This window comes from Theobroma cacao, chromosome 4 (genome assembly GCF_053813885.1).
Source record: "Theobroma cacao isolate CCN51 chromosome 4, ASM5381388v1, whole genome shotgun sequence".
Taxonomy (NCBI): domain Eukaryota; kingdom Viridiplantae; phylum Streptophyta; class Magnoliopsida; order Malvales; family Malvaceae; genus Theobroma; species Theobroma cacao.
The window spans coordinates 32,688,690-32,709,015 of record NC_142642.1 but is presented as its reverse complement, the minus strand read 5'-3'; the positions used below and the strand labels follow the sequence as shown (position 1 = coordinate 32,709,015).

The window sequence follows — 20,326 nt, the reverse complement described above, 5'->3', positions numbered from 1 at the left end:
AATGAAAATTAAATTTTTCTTATTTTGAATATTCAAAAAGTCCAAGCTTCTAATTACTTTTAAGAGAGCGACAGAAAATAAATAGGTGGCGATGCATAATTGGATAGCATTTCCTGCACGCAACCACAGAAGATCTTCAATTCTTTCTTGGTTTTTTTAAAACATTTCTCCCTTGTCTCCGGTATTTCGATTCTTCCCATGCTTCTCTCCGATGTTCCAATTTCCTGGTCAGTTTATTTCTTTTCCCGAATATTCTGTTTTATTTGTTGGTTTTCTTTTTCAATCTCATTACTAATAAAACTAAAATATATGCATAACATAATTTCCCAAAATTTCTCCTCATCTTCTTTCATTTTATTATCGAACTCTTTTTCAGAGTTAATTAGTTAAATCTGAGATTTTTTTTTTCTATGCTTGCTAAGGAACGTTCAGTCCAGTGGTCTTTTTGTTTCGGCTTAATTCGTTTCTTTGTTTTATTTAATCTCATTTTTGGAAATTATTTTTGCATGTTTTAGATCTCAAGAACAAGAAAAGCTGAATCTTACGATCTACATTTGGGATACTTATTAAGATTTAGATTTCAATGATTTATTGCTTCAATGTAATGGACTCCAATGAATTTGTAGGGAGCTTATTTCTTTTTAGATTTGACGGATTTATTGGTCATTTCCACAATTTGTTCATGTAAATAAGAGAAAAGTAGAGAATTTGAACTTTCGTTTTTATATTGGGTTTAATTTTGATGAACAGATTTTTGATTCCATCAGGGATAGTGAACATTGTGGATTTTCAGGAAGTTTTTAGCTGGTAGTTTCAATTGGGGCGAATGGAATCCCCAGGTAATCACATTTTTGGATTTCATTCTTTCGGTTAGTCGTGTTTTTAATGTTTTTGGTTAAATAGGTTTATTGGGTTAGCTAATTATGTCCAGTCTTACTTGTAGTTGGTGGTTCAAGAAGCACATCTGTTGTTGTGGTTACGTCGGACATTGGTGAAGTTTATATTGTTGTTAGCTTGTCTACGAGGATTGACACCCAGGTGATTTATGTTGATCCGACAACTGGGGTACTGTGCTATCAAGGGAAGTTTGGTTTTGATGTTTTTAGGTCTGAGAATGAAGCTTTAGATTATGTTACCAGTGGATTGCCCTGGCAGCGTAAGAGTAAAATCCATGCCAGGGCAATATTGGGTTATGCCGCCTTGGGAAGCTATGGATTACTTCTTGTTGCTACAAAGTTAGCTGCTAGTATTCCCTATTTGCCTGGTGGGGGGTGTGTGTTTACAGTCACGGAGAGTCAATGGATCAAAATACCACTTCAGAATCCTCAACCTCAGGGTAAAGGAGAACTAAAGAATGTACAAGAATTGGTTGAGCTTGACATTGATGGGAAGCACTACTTTTGCGAGACAAGAGACGTCACTCGACCTTTTCCAAGTCGCATGCCCCTGCTCAGCCCTGATGACGAATTTGTTTGGAATGGATGGCTTTCAACGCCTTTTAAAAACATTGGGTTGACACGACACTGTGTCATTCTTCTGCAGGTTTTGCTTCATACTCGGTATCTTCAATTTAATGCTCATCTGATAGTTTTTGTTTTTTTAATCCGGTGTCATTCTAGATATAAGATTTGTTGGTTTACTGCCTGTATATGTAGTAGTGAAATGTGCTTTTTGTGCATTACATGCCCATGGTTGTTTTGTTCTGACATGCTTCTTACGTAAGTATGTGCTGCTGTATGCATGTCAGTGCATTGCATGCTATTGAGAATTGATGCCTAATTGTTGAGTGGAGGAATGGATAAAATTTTTTTTGTAGGACTCGGCTTTTTACGTGTCAGGTTAGGTGATGCTAAGGTGTTGTTACACACTAATTTTGTTGATGTAATGGCATGACAAGATTATACTTTCCTCAGCCACTGGTTAAGAATAATAATTCTTGAATTTATTTTTTTTACTTGAATGCAGCATTCATGCATCTTTCTTGAATGGTTTTTTTAATTTACAAACTGGATTGATTGGTGGTAAAGCATGAGATTGAAGGGCCTTCAAGGTGATTGTTTTTGAGCATAGGTCTTGATCTTCCCTAGGTAACTTGTTAGTGACAATAAGTTCTTTGTATTTAAATTCTTTTGGGAATAAATTCTTGTGTTGTTACTTTTATAGTCTTTGCAAGAATGTGGTACCTTCCACATGGAATAGGAATCTGATTGATGAATCCCATGTAAAGATGCAAGCCACTTACTACTAGCAATTTGAGTTTAAGTTTGGAGGGCCTATGGTTTAGGTCTTAAAAGTTGTTGGGGAATAGTGCTTGAGCTAGGGGCTGTACAACAGGTATCAGAACGTTTGCTAGTTTAGTGTGCGCACACACTGCTTTGGTTTGATCTTGGCCATATCCATGATGAGGACATCAAGGATTTCGATGTGCAATTTTGGTATCTCAAACCACATGGAATAGGAACGTGATTGATGAAAACCGTGTAATAGCTCAAGTTAATCTCCTTATAAATTGAGTTTAAGCTTTTGAGGGCTAGTGGTTTAGGTCTGAAAAGTTGTGGGCTAGTAGTGGTCGGAAACAAGCTTTTATCCTGGAAGAATGTTTATAGTTCCTTTTTGACCAACATTTTCTCATGGGTTTCTTCATGGAGATTATATGCTGAATGCTGTACTGGTGATTAATCAATATATGTATTGTTTGATGTAGGAAAGCAGGCAAGTCATGGTGTTGAGGTTGACTTTTCTTGTCTTGTTGTAAGAGGATGTTTTACCCTTTCGACCAGCATTTTCCATGGGATTTCTCTAAGGAGACAATAAATAGAATGCTGCTTCAGCCATTAATACAATATATGTGTCATCTAAGGTAGGAAAGTAGGCCAGTCAGAGTGTTAAGGCTAATTGTTAGGATTATTAGGTGGTAAATCAACGGGAAATTTTGAGAAGATTTTTTGTTGTTGGAAGGAATTGGTATACTATTAAATGGGGGTTATGAAAACCAATTTGTGCCTGATATTCTGAACAGTAAATTTTTTATTTTAAAGTTTGATTCTCTGATTTGTGACAAGGGATCTACCTTGGTTTTAAGTTCATTTTGCAGTAGTATAGCTAGGCTTTAGGCCTATATTTCCTAGGTTTCATTTCTAAGGTCCCAAAGGCTCATAGCCAGGGTTAGGGTTGCTTCACACAGTCCCAAAGTCCGAAAGAACAGATAATTGCCTAAATTGTTCTCCATCTATTGAAAGTAGTTCATTTTTAGGTTATGGTAGTGCTGAAATTTAGTAGATAAGTTCTAGGCTAGGAGGCTAGATTTCGCAGGTTTCATTCTAAGGTCCTGAAGGCTGATAGCCAGGGTTAAGATTGCTTCTCACAATCCCAAACTACAGCTAATTGCTTAAAATTGTTCTCGTCTATTGTAAGAAGTTACCTGCATATACATGGTCTTCAGGCAGTCATAATCTGACTAAAAAGAAGGCGGGGGGGGGGGGGGGGGGGGGGGGGCGTAATCCCAATCTTACATGAACTTGACATCTGTGATAGAAACTGCCAAAATTGACTTAAAACAACTTCTAAATGATGAATTAGAACCTGATAGCCTACATGACTTAAAATATTAATCAAAGCTTCAGATGTCTAAAAATTTCTGCCTGATTTACTCTAGTATTAAACAATATAATGCAATTAAATTTTGCTACTTCCTGACTTTAAAGATGGATAAAACTTAGACTTAATAATAACTATTCTCTCTTTGTTATGTCTAAATCAGTCGCACATCGAATGACCAAAAATTTCTCATTTTCTTGACATCAAATCCCAGACTCTTTTTTACATCCTTGTTTTGTGTAATTGTTTTTTTTTATAATAACCCATGACATTGTTCTCTCTTTCTTCTCTCATTGCTATTATTTGTTCCTTTCAAATAATTTGTGCACATAAAATTCATGATTAGAAAAAGTTTTGAGTTGATTTATTCTTTTTTTGTGTTGTTGTAGAGAGGGGGGGGGGGGGTGTTGGGGGGGTTTGGGGTGGGGATGATGTTCATATATGCATACTTGTTTTCTTCTAGGCTCCTAGCTTTGTTTCTGGTTAACTTTTTTAATGATTTTTGATAATAAAATGAGGCATGGGCATCTAGAATAGCATACTGATTGATCCATTTTGTTCTCTCATCTTTATATAATGTATAGGGGTTTGCAGAATGTCGAAGTTTTGGTAGTTCAGGTCAGGTAGAAGGGATTGTTGCTCTCTTAGCTCGTCGAAGTAGGCTGCATCCTGGCACTCGATACTTGGCTAGGGGTATAAATTCATGTTTTAGCACAGGTAAGATAATCTATTTATGTGTCTTAAAATCAGATCCTGTTCTTTTAGATTTTTCCGGTTATTTGTTACTATGAAGAAATTATTTTTTTTTTCACCAAAATTTTAAACACGGTCACTGACTGCTTCTCTTACTGTAACTACTCTTTTCTTTTTTATTTTTTGTTCACCATTTTGTTTTTCAATTTTATGCCTTATGTCATACTGACTTATCTATCTTGCGGCTGGGAGGAGATTGACAATAGCTAACAGTGCATGGTTATATTGTTTCTTTGGGCTACAATGATGAGTAATTATCCACATAAGTAACATGTCTGGGATGTGGCATGGCACATGTTGTTAGAATTTTTTTGCTTTATACATGTTTTGACATCATGCTGCATAATTGGCTTGTCAATAGCTGGATCTGTGGTAAATTACTTTGGGCAACCAGAATGAAAACAGTCAAAATTAGTTCAAGATGTGTATAAACTTGCAACTCTGACTTGATTTTAGATTCAAATAAATTATTAAACCTTCTTTTCAAGGGTTTCCATCCTATTGTTTCTTTAATAGTACTTTTGATATTTGTATTGCATGTCATGTCATGTACTGGTGAGTTTCCTTATTCTTGTTTAAATTAACTTATTTTTCATTTCATTTTGCATCACTATTCATTTTATCATGACTTTCATCGTACTGGTGTCTCATTATTGCATGAATTTTGTTGTAACATATAAAGATTGTTCATATTCACAGGAAACGAAGTAGAGTGCGAACAACTTGTATGGGTGCCTAAAAGAGCTGGTCAGAGCGTTCCTTTTAATACATACATTTGGCGACGGGGCACAATACCAATCTGGTGGGGTGCAGAACTAAAGATCACTGCTGCTGAAGCAGAAATTTATGTATCAGATCAGGATCCTTATAAAGGAAGCTTACAGTATTATCAAAGATTAAGTAAACGATATGATGCTCGTAACTTAGATGTTGGTATTGGGGAAAATGAGAAGAAAAAGGCTTTTGTTCCAATTGTATGTGTTAACTTGCTTCGAAATGGAGAAGGAAAGTCTGAATGCATTTTAGTGCAGCATTTTGTGGAATCACTAAATCATATTAGATCCACTGGAAAACTTCCTCATACACGAATTCATTTAATAAATTATGACTGGCATGCCTGCATAAAGTTACAAGGTGAACAACAAACAATTGAAGAATTGTGGAAACTTCTAAATACACCCACCCTGGCTATAGGCATTTCTGAAGGTGATTATTTGCCTTCGCGACAGCGACTTAAGGACTGCAGAGGTGAAATCATCTACACTGGTGACTTTGAAGGGGCATTCTGCTTAAGATCCCATCAAAATGGTGTGTTACGTTTCAATTGTGCAGATTCTTTGGATAGAACCAATGCTGCTAGTTACTTTGGGGCACTCCAAGTGTTTGTTGAGCAGTGTAGGCGGCTTGGGATATCTCTTGATAGTGATTTGGCATATGGTTACCAGTCAATTAATAACAATGGTGGGTATACTGCACCACTCCCACCTGGCTGGGAGAAACGATCTGATGCAGTGACAGGGAAAACTTATTATATTGATCACAATACAAGGACCACAACATGGAATCATCCATGCCCAGACAAACCATGGAAGAGATTTGACATGACATTTGAGGAGTTCAAGAGATCAACAATTTTATCACCTGTATCTCAGCTAGCAGATCTTTTCCTGCTTGCTGGTGATATTCATGCAACACTGTATACAGGTTCCAAAGCCATGCACAGCCAAATTCTAAGCATTTTTAATGAAGAGCCAGGAAAATTCAAGCAGTTTTCTGCAGCACAAAATATGAAAATCACTCTTCAAAGGAGATATAAAAATGCACTTGTGGATAGTTCTCGTCAAAAGCAGTTGGAGATGTTCCTTGGAATAAGGCTGTTCAAGCATCTTCCATCTGTTTCAGTTCAACCTCTGCATGTATGTAATTCTAGTTTTTGTCCTAGATTTCAGGTTTATTTGTGACAACCTGAACGAAGTGATAGCCCTTTACTGTCTCTGGCTTGCTATTAAATGATCAATCTTTCCTTCTACTGCTTTTTTTTTTTTGGACAATTTAGCTTTATGTAGATAGAGGAAACCTTCTCAAACAATTGAATATGGCCTTGGATGCTAAACTCTGTTGTTGAAACCAAACTCATTGCTATCTTGTGAGGTAGTTTATGTGCTCATTGTTTATAAGCCAATAAGTTAGTAAATGGCTTCAGTATTGATTTTCAGTGTACTGTTGAGAATACTCAGTTTGGTATTTGGATTATCATGCATATATCTTGGAAGATGAGTAGTTTTTAACTTATTTATTAGAGCTTTGGTTTTAAGTGAAAATTTTATTCCTTGTAAAGGTTTTTTATTCTTGTCTAGAAGCAATATTTGATTTGAAAAGAAAGTTATATCTGATTTTGCTGTTATATATGTGCCTGTCTACATCACTTATCATATTGTTCATCGCAGGTACTTTCTCGACCACCTGGTTTCCTTCTTAAGCCAGTCGGCAGTATGTTCCGAACTTCTAATGGTGGAGCCAGTCTACTGAGTTTCAAGAAAAAGGATCTAATCTGGGTACTTGCAGTTTTCCTGTTCATCATCTAGAAAAACTTATTGTAACTTAGAAATTGTTGTTTGCGGGAAGATATCATTCTTTGCCCTTCTTCCTATTGTTGTTTTTATCTTTATCAGAATGCATGCATCTACTCTCTTGCAGGTTTGTCCCCAAGCCGCTGATGTTGTTGAACTTTTTATCTATCTTGGTGAACCCTGCCATGTCTGCCAGCTGCTACTCACAGTTTCCCATGGTGCCGATGATTCAACTTTTCCTTCAACTGTTGATGTGAGGACAGGGCGCAACCTAGATGGGCTTAAATTGGTTGTTGAGGTTTGTTCACTTATTTTATCTTTCCCCACAAGTTTTCCAGCACAGTTTGCCTTTTTTGATTGTAGTTTAACGTATTCACCTTGAAATTTGTATCAACTTCTTTTAAATTTCTCTTTCTCAAAGTTTCCCCCCAAAAAATAGCATAGCTTTTCCATCCTTGCTGATTTATTTTAGTTTGAATAGTGTTCTAATCCTATTTTGAACTGTGATGACAGGGGGCTTTCATACCCCAGTGTGGAAATGGGACAAATCTTCTGATTCCCTTACCAGGCCCAATTAGTGCAGAGGACATGGCCGTCACTGGAGCTGGTGCACGCCTTCATGATCAAGTCACATCTCCTATATCATTATTGTATGATTTTGAAGAATTAGAGGGAGAATTGGACTTTCTTACCCGTGTAGTGGCACTTACATTTTATCCTGCTACTTCTGGAAGTCCTATGACTCTTGGTGAGGTAGAAAGCAGTTCTGAGAAAATATGTTGCTTGATATACTGTTATGTCTTTTTATTCTAAATTTGCATCTTGATTTCACAATTAACATGCATCTGCTGGACTCGTGTTGAGTATGTGCATGTATTGGGTATTTGAAGAGGTATAGTGGTAGATGAATAAAGGGGATTGGAGAGAAATTACAGCTGTTAATGGAGTAGACCACTAAGCAAGAACCTTTGTATGGGCATCTTTATACTTTTCATAACCATAGGGGGAAAATGCAGTTAACATTACTGTGCCATTTCCTTCTGTTAGATACAATCTCTCTCTCTCTCTCTCTCCATTTTTCAGCAATTGTCTTGGCTTGAAAATTTCTGCATATTTATTCTAATTTTCTTCCCCCATCCCCCTTTAATTTGTTTCATTCTTCTTTTTACTTTTGATTTAGGCAGTAAAGTGTTCTAATGCTGCGGAATGATTCTGTATATTTTAAAATTTTTATAGGTAGAAATCCTTGGAGTTTCTCTCCCCTGGAATGGAGTATTTGCTAATGAAGGGCATGGTGCCAGACTAACTGAGGTTGCTAAGAAATTTCAAAAGGAAACCAATCCTTTTGTGTCTGGTTCAGACACAAACCCATTTTCTTGCACTTCTTTATCCAGTGAAACCATGTCAACATCAGCAAAACAGGGTTCTGCCAATGATTGGGTTGACCTATTAACTGGAGGTGATGTGTTTTCTGAATCTGCCTCTCAGCCAGTGACAGCAAATGCAGCTTATGACAGAGGTGACTTGCTTGATTTTCTGGACCAAGCTGTTGTTGACTACCATGCCCCTGAAATTGATCATAAATCCTCTACATCGAAGGATGGGAGGCCTCAAGAGAGTGGTGCCCAGAAGTACATTAACTGTCTAAAATCCCTTGCAGGGCCACATTTGGTATGTGACTTCTCGTCGCTTGTTGTATGTTTCCACAGCCTCGTATGTTTGGGGAAAACTCATGAAAAGCCTAAATATGAATAAAACCCTAGTGAAACCCTAATAACTGTCTTCCATGAAGTTATTTTCTCCGTGAGTCAATTGAATGCTACTTATAATTTCTTGTTGTCTCCATTTATTTTTTAACTTTCGTAATTTATGGTTCTTGATCAGGTGCTTGCTCTATGTGTTATAATGAGTTTACAGATGCATCTTTTTATTTTCAACATCATATGTTATAAATAGAAGGTAAATAGGAATCGGTCGTAGAAGAGCATGCTGGGATGATATTCCCATATCATATCTGTGTGAACATAATATCTGATTTATGATTAAGTCTTTGGTTTATCGGTTCAAATGGTCAGTCAAAGTGTTGAGTGTTAGCAATTTAATGTCAATGAAAAAAAATTAGCAACAAATATATGAGATTGGTATCGAATTGGCTCATAACTTGGTCGCAAATATTTATCAGCATTTGCAATTATTATATGAAAGCTTAGATATTAGGAACATATCTGGTTTTTTAATTATGATATGTAAATCGATATAAAATCTGGACATATTAATATAGACAAATAGTTTTAGTAAAGTGCTGAAAGGTTAAGGGAGGGGTAAAGGGAAAGATAGAGTTACTTCTCTCTTACTTTGCTCAACCTGTGTGCATTTATGCACAAGAGAGAGTGTGAGAATTTAGAGCTTTGAATTTTTGTTATCTGTATTCTTTGACATCTTGTACATGGAATGATCTCTAAAGCCTCCATTATTTTATGTGAATTTGCTCGTTTAGCTGATCCTCCCCTGTTCCCATTCCAACATTCCTTTGCTGATATAACCTCATTAATGAAAACCACTGTAAAACTTAAATTTTAGCATATCAGTCAGGTAGACTTGAGATAAAAAAACCCAGAAGGCAAAAACTAGTCAATTTGTAGAACCTTGAAAATGATTCAGAAAGCTAGATTTGATCTCCAATGTGAATGCTCCACTCAATCAAAATCTCTAGAGTATCTCCCCTTTTATAAACTCTGCAAGAGACATGCTGAATTTTATTTTATTTTTATTGTCACAATCATTTTGAGCTTTTCCTTTAACTTTTCTGCAATTAGCTAAAAGCTCCCAGATTGTTTGAAGCATAACCCAACTAATACCAAAAATGAGAATAAATTCCTAGCAACATTAGGTGAAAGATGATGGACTATCTCCCTAAGTATGGGCCCCAGTTCCCTGTTCAGCTGAATTGCAGAATCTCATCTCAATTAAGGTGCAAATATTATGGATATGCCACCCTTTCCTCTTGGTATTTTCACTAAGAAAATGCTAACCATATTGGCTTTTCAATATTTTTCATTGTGGACGTAGCATGATTAGATGCATGTATTCTACCTTTTGAGGATTAGAGAATATATATATTCTACTTATTACATTTATGCAAGGTAGATAAATATACAAGTTCTTAAGTGCTAATTGTCAACCTGATAGAATATAAAACTTGCTCATTCAATTATCCAATTTTGCAGGAAAGAAAGCTAGACTTCCTTGAAGCAATGAAATTGGAAATTGAACGTTTCCAGCTGAATCTTTCTGCAGCTGAAAGAGATAGAGCTTTGTTGTCAATTGGAACTGATCCGGCTACTGTAAATCCAAATCTTTTACTTGATGAATTATACATGGGAAGATTGTGCAGGGTAGCAAGCACCCTTGCATCGCTTGGGCAAGCTGCTCTTGAGGACAAGATTAATGGTGCTATTGGTCTTCAGAGGATTGAGGATAGTGTTATAGATTTTTGGAACATTAGTAGAATTGGGGAGAGCTGTTCTGGTGGCATGTGTGAAGTGCGTGCTGAGACTAAGGCAACTGTTTCTGCTTCCTCAATGGGGTCATCTACAGAAGGTTCAAAATCTGTCTTCTTGTGTTCTCAATGTGAGAGAAAGGCTTGTAGAGTTTGTTGTGCGGGGAGAGGAGCCCTTCTTCTGCCAAATTACACAAGGGAGGCGACAAATTATAATGGCTTGTCAAGTCAGGGTGGATCAAGTCATGGTAGCCAAGTTGATCTCTCTACAAATCGGTCAGTGACACTCGACAGTGTTATTTGCAAGCAGTGCTGCCATGAGATAATTCTTGATGCATTGAGCTTGGACTATGTTAGGGTCTTGATTAGCTCACGAAGAAGAGCCCATGCTGATAGTGCAGCATATACAGCTTTGGATGAGGTTATAGGGTCCTCATTCCTGGATGGCCTTTCTGACAGGAGTCAGTCCTCTGATAATCAGCGAGCTGTTAAAGTTCTGAAACAATTACTTGCCGGGCAGGAATCACTTGCTGAGTTTCCATCTGCCAGCTTCCTACACTCGGTATAACCTTGGCTTCATTTTTTTATGCTTATTACGTTTTTCTTTCATTGATGCAATGTCTGGATAAGTTGAATGGTTCTCTTAGAATAACCAGGTTTACTAAGTTTGGCATGATTGAGAGTTTGCTAGTAATTATAATAATTGGTTCAGCTTAAATCAAGAAAGGATATGGCGGATTCTATCAGCTCCAGCTGCTTCATTCTTCTTGTCTGCCATAACCTTTCCAAGCTATGAAACATCTTGTATCTTTCATCTTCTAGTGATGATCTATTGCATCATTAAAAATATTAACCTATCTGTACTTCGTGCTTACTTGAGTTCATGATTAGGGTTAATAATGCATTTGGTACTCGAATCATTGTCAAATATCCACTTTGGTACCTAAGTTTAAAAATATGCAATTAGGTACTTGAAATTTGCTTCCATTAACCGTATTGCACATTCCACTTAACTTTTTTAGCATAAAGTTTGATGTGTCCCCAATGGCCAATAAAAATCCAACAGCCAGTGCATTTTGATAGACTGTTGGGGGACACGGCAGACTTCCTTCTAATGGAGTTAAGGAAATTGACCATTGGTTTATAGTTTGGGTCCCAAATTGTAATTAACCCTATTTTTATAAGTGGCAGGTCTTTTCTTCTTGGTAGCGGAATCAATTAGGAAGGTTATTCTTTCCACTAAAAGAAGACTAGCATGCATCTTAACTAAATTGCCCTGCTTGCTCAACGTTATTTGAGTTTTGTAGCAAAAACTTCTAAAAGAAGTTCATGATATTATCATTGTATAAAATATTGAAAAAGAAAAGTCGGTAAACTGAAACTTTTCCCCCTTTCACCAATATCAAACTTGTCTAGCATTACAAATAATAGACATGTCTCAAAAGTTGCACTGGCCATATAGAAAAAACGTAATGCTTTATTGTTCTTAAGGATACTTTAATAGGATTAAGGAATACGTGTCTTTTGTTACTGTCATGTAATCTTCATGGTACTAGATTTACCTTCATATTTTGTAGAGAAGCATGTTGAGATTTTTTTTTTTTTTTTTTGGAAAAGCCATGTTGAGATGTTTTAATTTAGTTTTCTTGGCATCTAACCATTTATCATGAACTGTAGGTTGAGACAGCTACAGATTCAGCACCATTCTTGTCGTTACTCACTCCATTGGATTCTGGATCACGACACTCATATTGGAAGGCTCCCCCTAACACTACATCTGCTGAATTTGTTATTGTTCTTGGCACTCCTTCAGATGTCAGTGGAGTCATATTGCTTGTTAGTCCATATGGTTATTCTGAAGCTGATGCTCCCACAGTAAGTATACCCATTTCTTAGTGTATTTTGTTGTTTTAAATTAAAATGGGTTAGGTCAACTGGTGTCTATAATGAAGCCTTAGTTATGAATGTATCATTATTAGAAGCAATTTGAAATTGTAGCTATTCTCAATTATCTGTCACTACCATATAGCAAATGTGGAGCTTTAGTTACAATTTTAAATTAGTTTCGAGTCTTTGTTATGTTTTTCTTTAGAAACTGTTAAGGTTTTGTTACACAAAGAACCTTTCTGACATGCTTGTAAAGCATAGCTCCTTTATTGATGTTATTTCAGTATCAAAAACATGTTAAAATGCTGGGATTCACCTTCCTTGATAGTTATGTTGCTCAGACTCTGGCATGGTTATGTGGCTGACTTGGATGTTTCCAATATTTTCTATGTTTTTCTTTATATTTGGAGGGTTAGATCTCGATACCCATATCACCTTTTAGATACATGTTAGTCACAATACTTCATGATAATCAAGAGTCAGACCAGCATAGTTTAACAGAGATAAAACATCAGATTGTCAATGAAACCAAATTTGGTTAACTAATGAATGCTGGCAAGATTAAACCATAATAAGCTTCAGGCATTTGAACATTTAAACAATTAACAAAAAATTAACTTGAGCTAGTAGAAATTGTATATTCATTATGCTGTGTCTTGTACTATCATCATAGTATGGTGTGGCACATCTATGATTATACTCTATATGTGTCTCTCTGTTCTTTCTTCATATTCAGACGATTAAACCTCTTAAGCAGTACTTTGGAATGTTTCAGACAGACGCTACTAAATTAAATTTGCCAATATTGTGCTCTTGACTGCATTATTGGTAGTAAACACTTTATTGTAACTATGTCAATGTCTATAAATAAGGGATAAATTTTCTTTTTGTTCTATACATGTGAAAGCCCATTGCTTGAGCTACAACGTGAGGTAGGTAGCCTTCTCCCATCCCATAAATCCCCTTCCCCCTCCCTAAGATTCAAACAAAGAACTCTAAATAAGAAACAAATTTGATATTGCTGTTATGGCTCAGAATGACTCATAGATATGCTTTCTTCAAAAATATAAAATTCTCAAATCATTTTTGCTTTAATTCTTAGAATTTTCTTATTAAATTAGAATCAGATGCAAGATAGTAATTTTACTTAGCTACAAATTGCAGTGTTAGAATTTTATCATAGGAGTTGATTGGAACTGGATGTTTTTCATGGGTAACATAATTATGCATATTGTTTTAATACATGAGCTGCATTTGTTCTTTTGCCCTTACTGTTGCTGTGCCCTCTTATTTCTGTCATTCATACTATATTCTTTCATATTGTATAGCTACAGAAGTTATTATGTTGTTACAGTTGTCAAGCCCTACCATTTGTTTGTGTTTTCTGTTTCAATGTGTCTGTATCATGTTGTTTCATTGCTCCATGTCTCATAGGCCATGAGTTTCTTTTCCTCTTTTCCTGCAATGTCATTTGTAAAAGGTATTCCTCTTAACTTCTCTTAAGGTAATGCATTTTTTGAACAGTTTCTCCTATTGTTACACAGGTGCAAATTTGGGCAAGCAATAAAATAGACAGGGAAGAAAGGTCCTGTGTAGGAAAATGGGATGTCCAGTCCCTGATTACCTCTTCACCAGAATTTTATGGACCTGAAAGGTCAGCTAGAGAGGATAAGTTGCCTCGGCATATAAAATTTGCTTTCAAGAATTCTGTTAGATGTCGCATTGTTTGGATAACACTACGCCTGCAGCGGCCTGGTTCAAGCTCTGTTAATTTTGATAAAGATTTTAATTTCTTGTCTCTGGATGAAAATCCTTTTGCGCAAGAAACTCGACGTGCCTCTTTTGGAGGAGCAATCGAAAGTGATCCATGCCTTCATGCCAAACGAATAGTGATAGCAGGAAGCCCTGTGAGAAACGATATGGGACTTACATTGTTGCAAAGCACTGACCAAATGAATTATAAAAACTGGTTGGACCGAGCTCCACAATTAAATAGATTCAAGGTAACAGTTATGCTTCAATGCTCTGTTTATGCCTAATTCCTGCTTTTTTGCTCTAAGTTCATACCATGTGTGCAAATTGCCTATGTTTAACCCTGTTCACTTTCAGGTTCCAATTGAGGTTGAGAGGCTAATGAACAATGATCTGGTCTTGGAGCAGTACCTGCCTCCTTCTTCACCATTGCTTGCTGGATTCCGATTGGATGCTTTCAATGCAATAAAGCCTCGAATTACCCATTCACCATCTTCAGATGTAGATATCTGGGATACATCAATAACATATTTAGAAGACAGACAGATCTCTCCAGCTGTGCTATATATTCAAGTATCTGCACTCCAGGTATCTGTTAGGCCTGCCTTTATGGTTCTGCTTGTTAATTTTCCCTGGGTAATTTATGCTGGTGGAAGTATAATAAGGTGGGACATAATATTAGTAGTACTGAACCCTCATTTTAGATTTGAAAGAGATGGGAATATGGGAAGCTGGAGGGAGAGAAAGGGAGATACAAGGGCTTGAGGGATTTGGCATTTTTTATTTTTGTTTGCTTCTCCCTTGTTTGTCATCTTGATGGGAGAGACCAAAGATTGTTTGGTACCTCAACTTTTATCAACCTGTACTTTGTTCTCTTTCATTTTCTAGAGGAATGCACATTTTAGCGAAAAAGGATAGATTCCTTGGTGGCTGAATCTTGCGAGACAATATTTTAATTAAGTTCTAGACTCTGCTAACACTACATGTTAGCCCCTAATCTTCTTTAATCCTGGTTTTAGTTTCTTATTATGAGTGAAATAATGCCTATTTATTCAACTGTGCTTAAGGACATTGGCTGTGGTAGCACAAAGTGCTGCTACATTAATAAAGTAGAGAAATTGTTTTCATGCTGATTAATGATGATGATTACCATACAAGCATGCATAAGTCATGTTGCTATTACTTATTCTTGCTCATATTTATTTAGCACTTGTTTTGGTACCAAAGCCTACCCCAATTCATTTTGATTTTTATTTACATGTCTATTCAGCAGTGTTGGCTACTTTCTCAAATTTTTTCTCAGAAAATATTACCTATCGGCATGCTATTCAGGATTACATTTTATCTCTACTTACCCCTACTTTCATGGTCTGTCCTTCTTACTTTCTTAATGAAATAATTTTGTTTTAGATTGTGTACAAGTGAATCCGAATTTTCCTGGGAAACTTACTAGAATAGTTTTACAGGAAGGATACAACATGGTGTCTGTTGCGGAATACAGATTGCCAGAGGCCAAACCAGGAACAGCTATGTACTTTGATTTCCCTAGCCAACTACAAACTCGCAGAATCTCTTTCAAACTTCTTGGAGATGTTGCAGCGTTCACGGACGACCCAGCGGAGCAGGATGATTCGAGTTTTAGAGCTCCAGCTGTTGCTGCAGGCTTGTCTCTGTCAAATAGAATCAAGCTGTATTACTATGCTGATCCTAACGATCTTGGGAAGTGGGCTAGCCTTTCTGCGGTTTGACATCAGTTTAACGTACAAGAGAACGGCTTTAAAGGTTGATTTTGTTTCTTTGTGCTCGTTTTCATATTCATATAATTTTTTTTTTGTTGTTGTATAGTATTAGAATTAACAGTATTACATCCATTGGTGTAATAATTATATGGGCCTTGAGAAATTTTAATGCTGTATCTTTCTGTTGCTATTCATAGATAGTAAACTCTTTAACTTTTAATTATTCAAAACTATCATTGGTTCTTTAGTGGAAACATACATTTTTTTATGTCTTTTACTTTTGGATAAAAGAAAAAATGTCAATCAAATGATATCTTGCTTGCCAGGCAATGGCAACATATCATAGGGGAGATTAAATTGGTTGTGCTAAATCCGTTATTTTTGCAGTATCTTAATCTGAATTTTATTATTTGATTAGGTATTTGAATTTTATAAATATTTAATTAATTTTTTGAATTGTTATTTGAATTCGTATTCAAGTATCGTAGACATTTCTTGTTTTTATGTATATTTTAATGAAAATTAAATTATTGAGTTAGAATTAGTTCATAAAAAAAATTATTAAAATTCAAAATCATATTCTGAATAATTAACAAATTTTGATGAGTATTACATTAATTATAAAAAATTTATAAATAAAAATAAAATTACTACTCAAATCTTATTGGATCATATGACAAGTAGTCATTTTACTATTCAAACTGAACACAAAACCCAATTATATGACACCTTAATCGTATTTAAATGAGTCGGATGACACAGGTCACCCGACTACAAAATACCCAATGACAGTGTTACTTCTCTCAACCAGTTTTGTGGCCCAAGCCACTTCATATGGGTTAACAGGCCCACTTAGACCCAGTGGATCCAAAAACATGTTAATATAAGAAAGTTTTGACTCTAAAAAAGGAAATTCATTTCTATGTATATTGCTTTATTATATCATATAATTTCTACTTTATTAGTACATCCTTGTGTTTTAATAACTTAAATCTAAGCAAGTGCATGATGAAAATTTCTAATATTTGGTTACTTATTTTCATGATCACTTAATACTAATACTTGAAAATTTTCAATAAGATTATTTATTTATTTATTTTCAATTAGCAATTAACACTTATAGTTGCAATATTCTGATTTTGTTTGAAGTCCAATATCCAATAAAACTAGTAAATTACGTGTCACACCAACATTTGCTAAAAAAACAAACACACAAATTCCATTATTAGTGGAATGACCGAAATACCCATCCACTCAAACAAAACAAAACCCTAGAGAGTAGAGAGCACACTTAAAAGCAAATCGAATCTGAGCCGTTCATGTACCGTCCATCAAGGCCTCTCTCCTAGGGTTTTTAATTTCTGAAGTGCACTTTATATCTTCCGTCTTCTCTCTTTATCTCTTGGCCGTCTCTCCTTCTCTACCTCTGTTCCTTCTCCTCTCTTTCAGATCAAAGCTTCAACAATGGTAAGCTCTCCAAACTTCAACACTGTCCGATATATAAAAAATGTGCTTCTTTTTTTAACAGCAAAATGCTTCTTCTTTGTGAAGGGTTTTAGCAAAGTTCATTTCTTTAGATGTTGAAAGTTCATGAATATAATGAGATCTAATCTTTTTTCTTTTCTCTGGGTCTTTTTCAAACATCCAATAATCACTGTCCAATTTGCTTTTTAATAGGTTAGGTTTATTCCTGGGGTTATGTTGTATCTTCGATATGTACCAAAAATTAGAGGGTTTCGTTTACTGTTGATTCTGTAAAGGGCTAAAATAATGGATGTTCTCTTTGGTCATTGTAGGCCTATGTCAAGGCTCAGAAAACCAAGGCTTACTTTAAGCGGTTTCAGGTTAAATACAAGAGAAGGAGAGGTATTTATATGTGTGATTATGTTGTGATTTTTAGATTTACTTTTCGGTTACTTAATGTTCTGGTTTTTTGAGTGACTTTCTGATGTTATGATTGGCTAAATTCATCTGTAGAGGGAAAGACAGACTACCGGGCTAGGATTCGCCTAATCAATCAAGACAAGAACAAGTACAACACTCCTAAGTACCGCTTTGTTGTGCGATTTGTATCCTAAAAGTTGTCTACTCTAATATTGTTATACTTTTAGCTCAGCAAACATATAGTCAATAATTCTTCTATTTTTAGCTAACTTTTTCTTTATTATAATCATAACTTGTTGCGATATAGAAATATTAGGCTAGCCTATATTATAACATATAGGAGCAATCTAATTGAAGTACCGAGTTCTGATTAATAAGTCTGTCTTGGATTTTTTTTCATCCTGATGTTTCCATTCAAGTTATTTGACATTTGGCTACAAAATTTTGGCTGTTTGTATGAGTCATTTTTGAGTCTTTAAACCTATTTTTATTAGCATTTCAATACTTAACCATGATATTAGACCAACAAAGATATCACTGCGCAAATAGTTTCTGCTAGCATTGCTGGTGATCAGGTTCTTGCCGCTGCTTATGCACGTGAGCTTCCTTGTTATGGGCTTGAAGTGGGTCTTACAAACTATGCTGCAGGTATACTATTTATTTACTTAAATTGAGTTATGTGTTGTTATGATGAATTCATTTCTCATATGCTTTTGTGTAAATGTGGCCAGCTTATTGCACTGGATTGCTTTTGGCCCGTCGTGTCCTTAAGAAGCTTGAAATGGATGATGAATATGAGGGTAATGTGGAGGTATGTCAACTTTGTATAATCCAGCTATGATGTGCTGTTATAATGAATAGATACTGTTATTTTCCAATAGTTTCTTTATTGAAGATTTGTATTACCAGGCAACTGGAGAGGATTTCTCTGTTGAGCCAACTGACACAAGGAGGCCATTCCGTGCTCTCCTTGATGTAGGACTGATCAGGACCACCACTGGTAATCGTGTTTTTGGTGCTCTAAAGGTATCACAAAACATCTAGTTTGCAATTGTATCTTTTTTAGATAAATGAAGTATCTTGAAAATTGCATCCCCTTTTTATTGTAATATTGTGTTTGGTGTTGGTTTTTTTTTTTTCTAATCATATCTTTACTTTGGTATAATCATATTTCGTATGACTGGATTGGACTTGGGCAACATGTTCTTCAAAGATATATGTTTCAAGCAATCATTTGTGATTGCCACCTAGGTTTCCATTTCATGTAGTGAATTATAGTTTTTGATTTGCTAAAGCCTGAAACTTTTGAATTAATGGAATTTGCTTTCCTTGTTCGCAGGGAGCATTGGATGGTGGTTTGGATATTCCTCATAGTGACAAGAGGTTTGCTGGGTTTTCAAAGGACAGCAAGCAACTTGATGCTGAGGTTCACCGCAAGTACCTTTATGGTGGCCATGTTGCTGCATATATGAGGGTAAAAATGCTATCCATAATAGTACCTCTCGTTTTGAATTTAATGATATCAGTTAATTTTTCTTTCATCCTTTTTTTTTGGGGGCATGCTTATAGTTTTGTTATTATTTATATGATCGTGTTCTAGACCTTGATGGAAGATGAGCCAGAGAAGTATCAGTCTCACTTTAGTGAGTATATTAAGAGAGGAATTGAGGCAGATGATCTTGAGGCCTTGTACAAGAAAGTTCATGCTGCTATCCGTGCTGACCCAACTGCAAAGAAGTCTGAAAAGGAGCCACCTAAGGAGCACAAGAGGTTGGTTTTCGTGAGCTGTGACTTGATTGGATGCCATGAAGCTTGATTTGGTGAAGTTTCCTTATTATTGGATGCCATTAAGCTTGTATCTTACTGTTTTCATGTTTGTCTTTTTTAATTGCAGGTTCAACTTGAAGAAGCTTACATATGAGGAAAGGAAAGCTAAGTTGATTGAACGGTTACACACCCTTAATTCAGCTGCTGGTGCTTCAGAGGATGAGGATTGAATGTAGCATGCTGATTGCAAAGCACCAAAGTTATTCCTCCCTTTTGTTATACTCTCTGCACGCCCTGCAGCTCTATCAAGAACTAAATTACTTTTCTGAAGTTTTTTTGTTCATTTATTTAGGTTGAACTTGTCTACTCTTTCATCTCATTTTTGTTTAGGCTTTCTGCACTTTTGCAGTTTTGGAGGGTAACAGAATTATTAGATTCTTGGATATTTACTTTGTGAAATGCAATTTCAGTTTTGATAAAATGGATTCATTCTCATAGTTTTGCGATTTTGTGCTGTTACTGCAGGGGGTTGGCTGATGATTATGAATCAATAATCTTCTCATTTAGTTGATAGCAACATGTGATTTAGGGTGCATTTTAGCTGTTGGTTGTTTTTGTAAATAGAAATTGAAACTCTACTGAATTGTTTGAATTTGGGTATTTATTAAATACATACTAAAGCAAGATTTTTCATTAGTAAAAAAGTTATTTTAATTTTGTAAAAAAATGTAGGTGTTTAGATTAATAATAAATGAATTTGGCTCGGTTTGGGTTTTCTTGTAATCAATGTTATGTGTCTATTACCCCATATTTTTCCTACTTCGTGATATTATTCTTCTTTAACTTATTATTAAGTAATCTTTGACTATAATAAATTA

At 35.6% G+C, this 20,326-nt stretch overlaps 2 protein-coding genes across 3 annotated transcripts; both read left to right on the top strand.

Moving 5' to 3' along the window:
- The first annotated feature begins 135 nt into the window (after positions 1–135).
- On the top strand, positions 136–16,051 carry SAC9 (sacI homology domain-containing protein / WW domain-containing protein). 2 transcript variants are annotated; one of them, XM_007033640.3, is made up of 14 exons: positions 136–227; positions 751–839; positions 944–1,542; positions 4,182–4,314; positions 5,050–6,266; positions 6,798–6,905; positions 7,048–7,218; positions 7,434–7,673; positions 8,157–8,591; positions 10,148–10,981; positions 12,097–12,294; positions 13,851–14,309; positions 14,416–14,646; positions 15,525–16,051. In XM_007033640.3, the coding sequence occupies exons 2-14, from the start codon at positions 827–829 to the stop codon at positions 15,804–15,806; spliced, it is 4,920 nt and encodes a 1,639-aa protein (XP_007033702.3). In that variant the 5' UTR covers positions 136–227; positions 751–826; the 3' UTR covers positions 15,807–16,051. The 2 variants fall into 2 exon arrangements, with proteins under 2 accessions (XP_007033702.3, XP_017975273.2); XM_018119784.2 differs by having other exon boundaries at positions 140–227; positions 768–839.
- Positions 16,052–17,101: 1,050 nt separating this feature from the next.
- Positions 17,102–19,929, top strand: LOC18602329 (large ribosomal subunit protein uL18). The gene is made up of 9 exons (XM_007033638.3): positions 17,102–17,264; positions 17,594–17,663; positions 17,775–17,866; positions 18,203–18,329; positions 18,413–18,492; positions 18,591–18,707; positions 19,021–19,155; positions 19,282–19,451; positions 19,576–19,929. Exons 1-9 carry the CDS (start codon positions 17,262–17,264, stop codon positions 19,676–19,678), a joined length of 897 nt encoding a protein of 298 aa, XP_007033700.3. The 5' UTR covers positions 17,102–17,261; the 3' UTR covers positions 19,679–19,929.
- Positions 19,930–20,326: the final 397 nt, after the last annotated feature.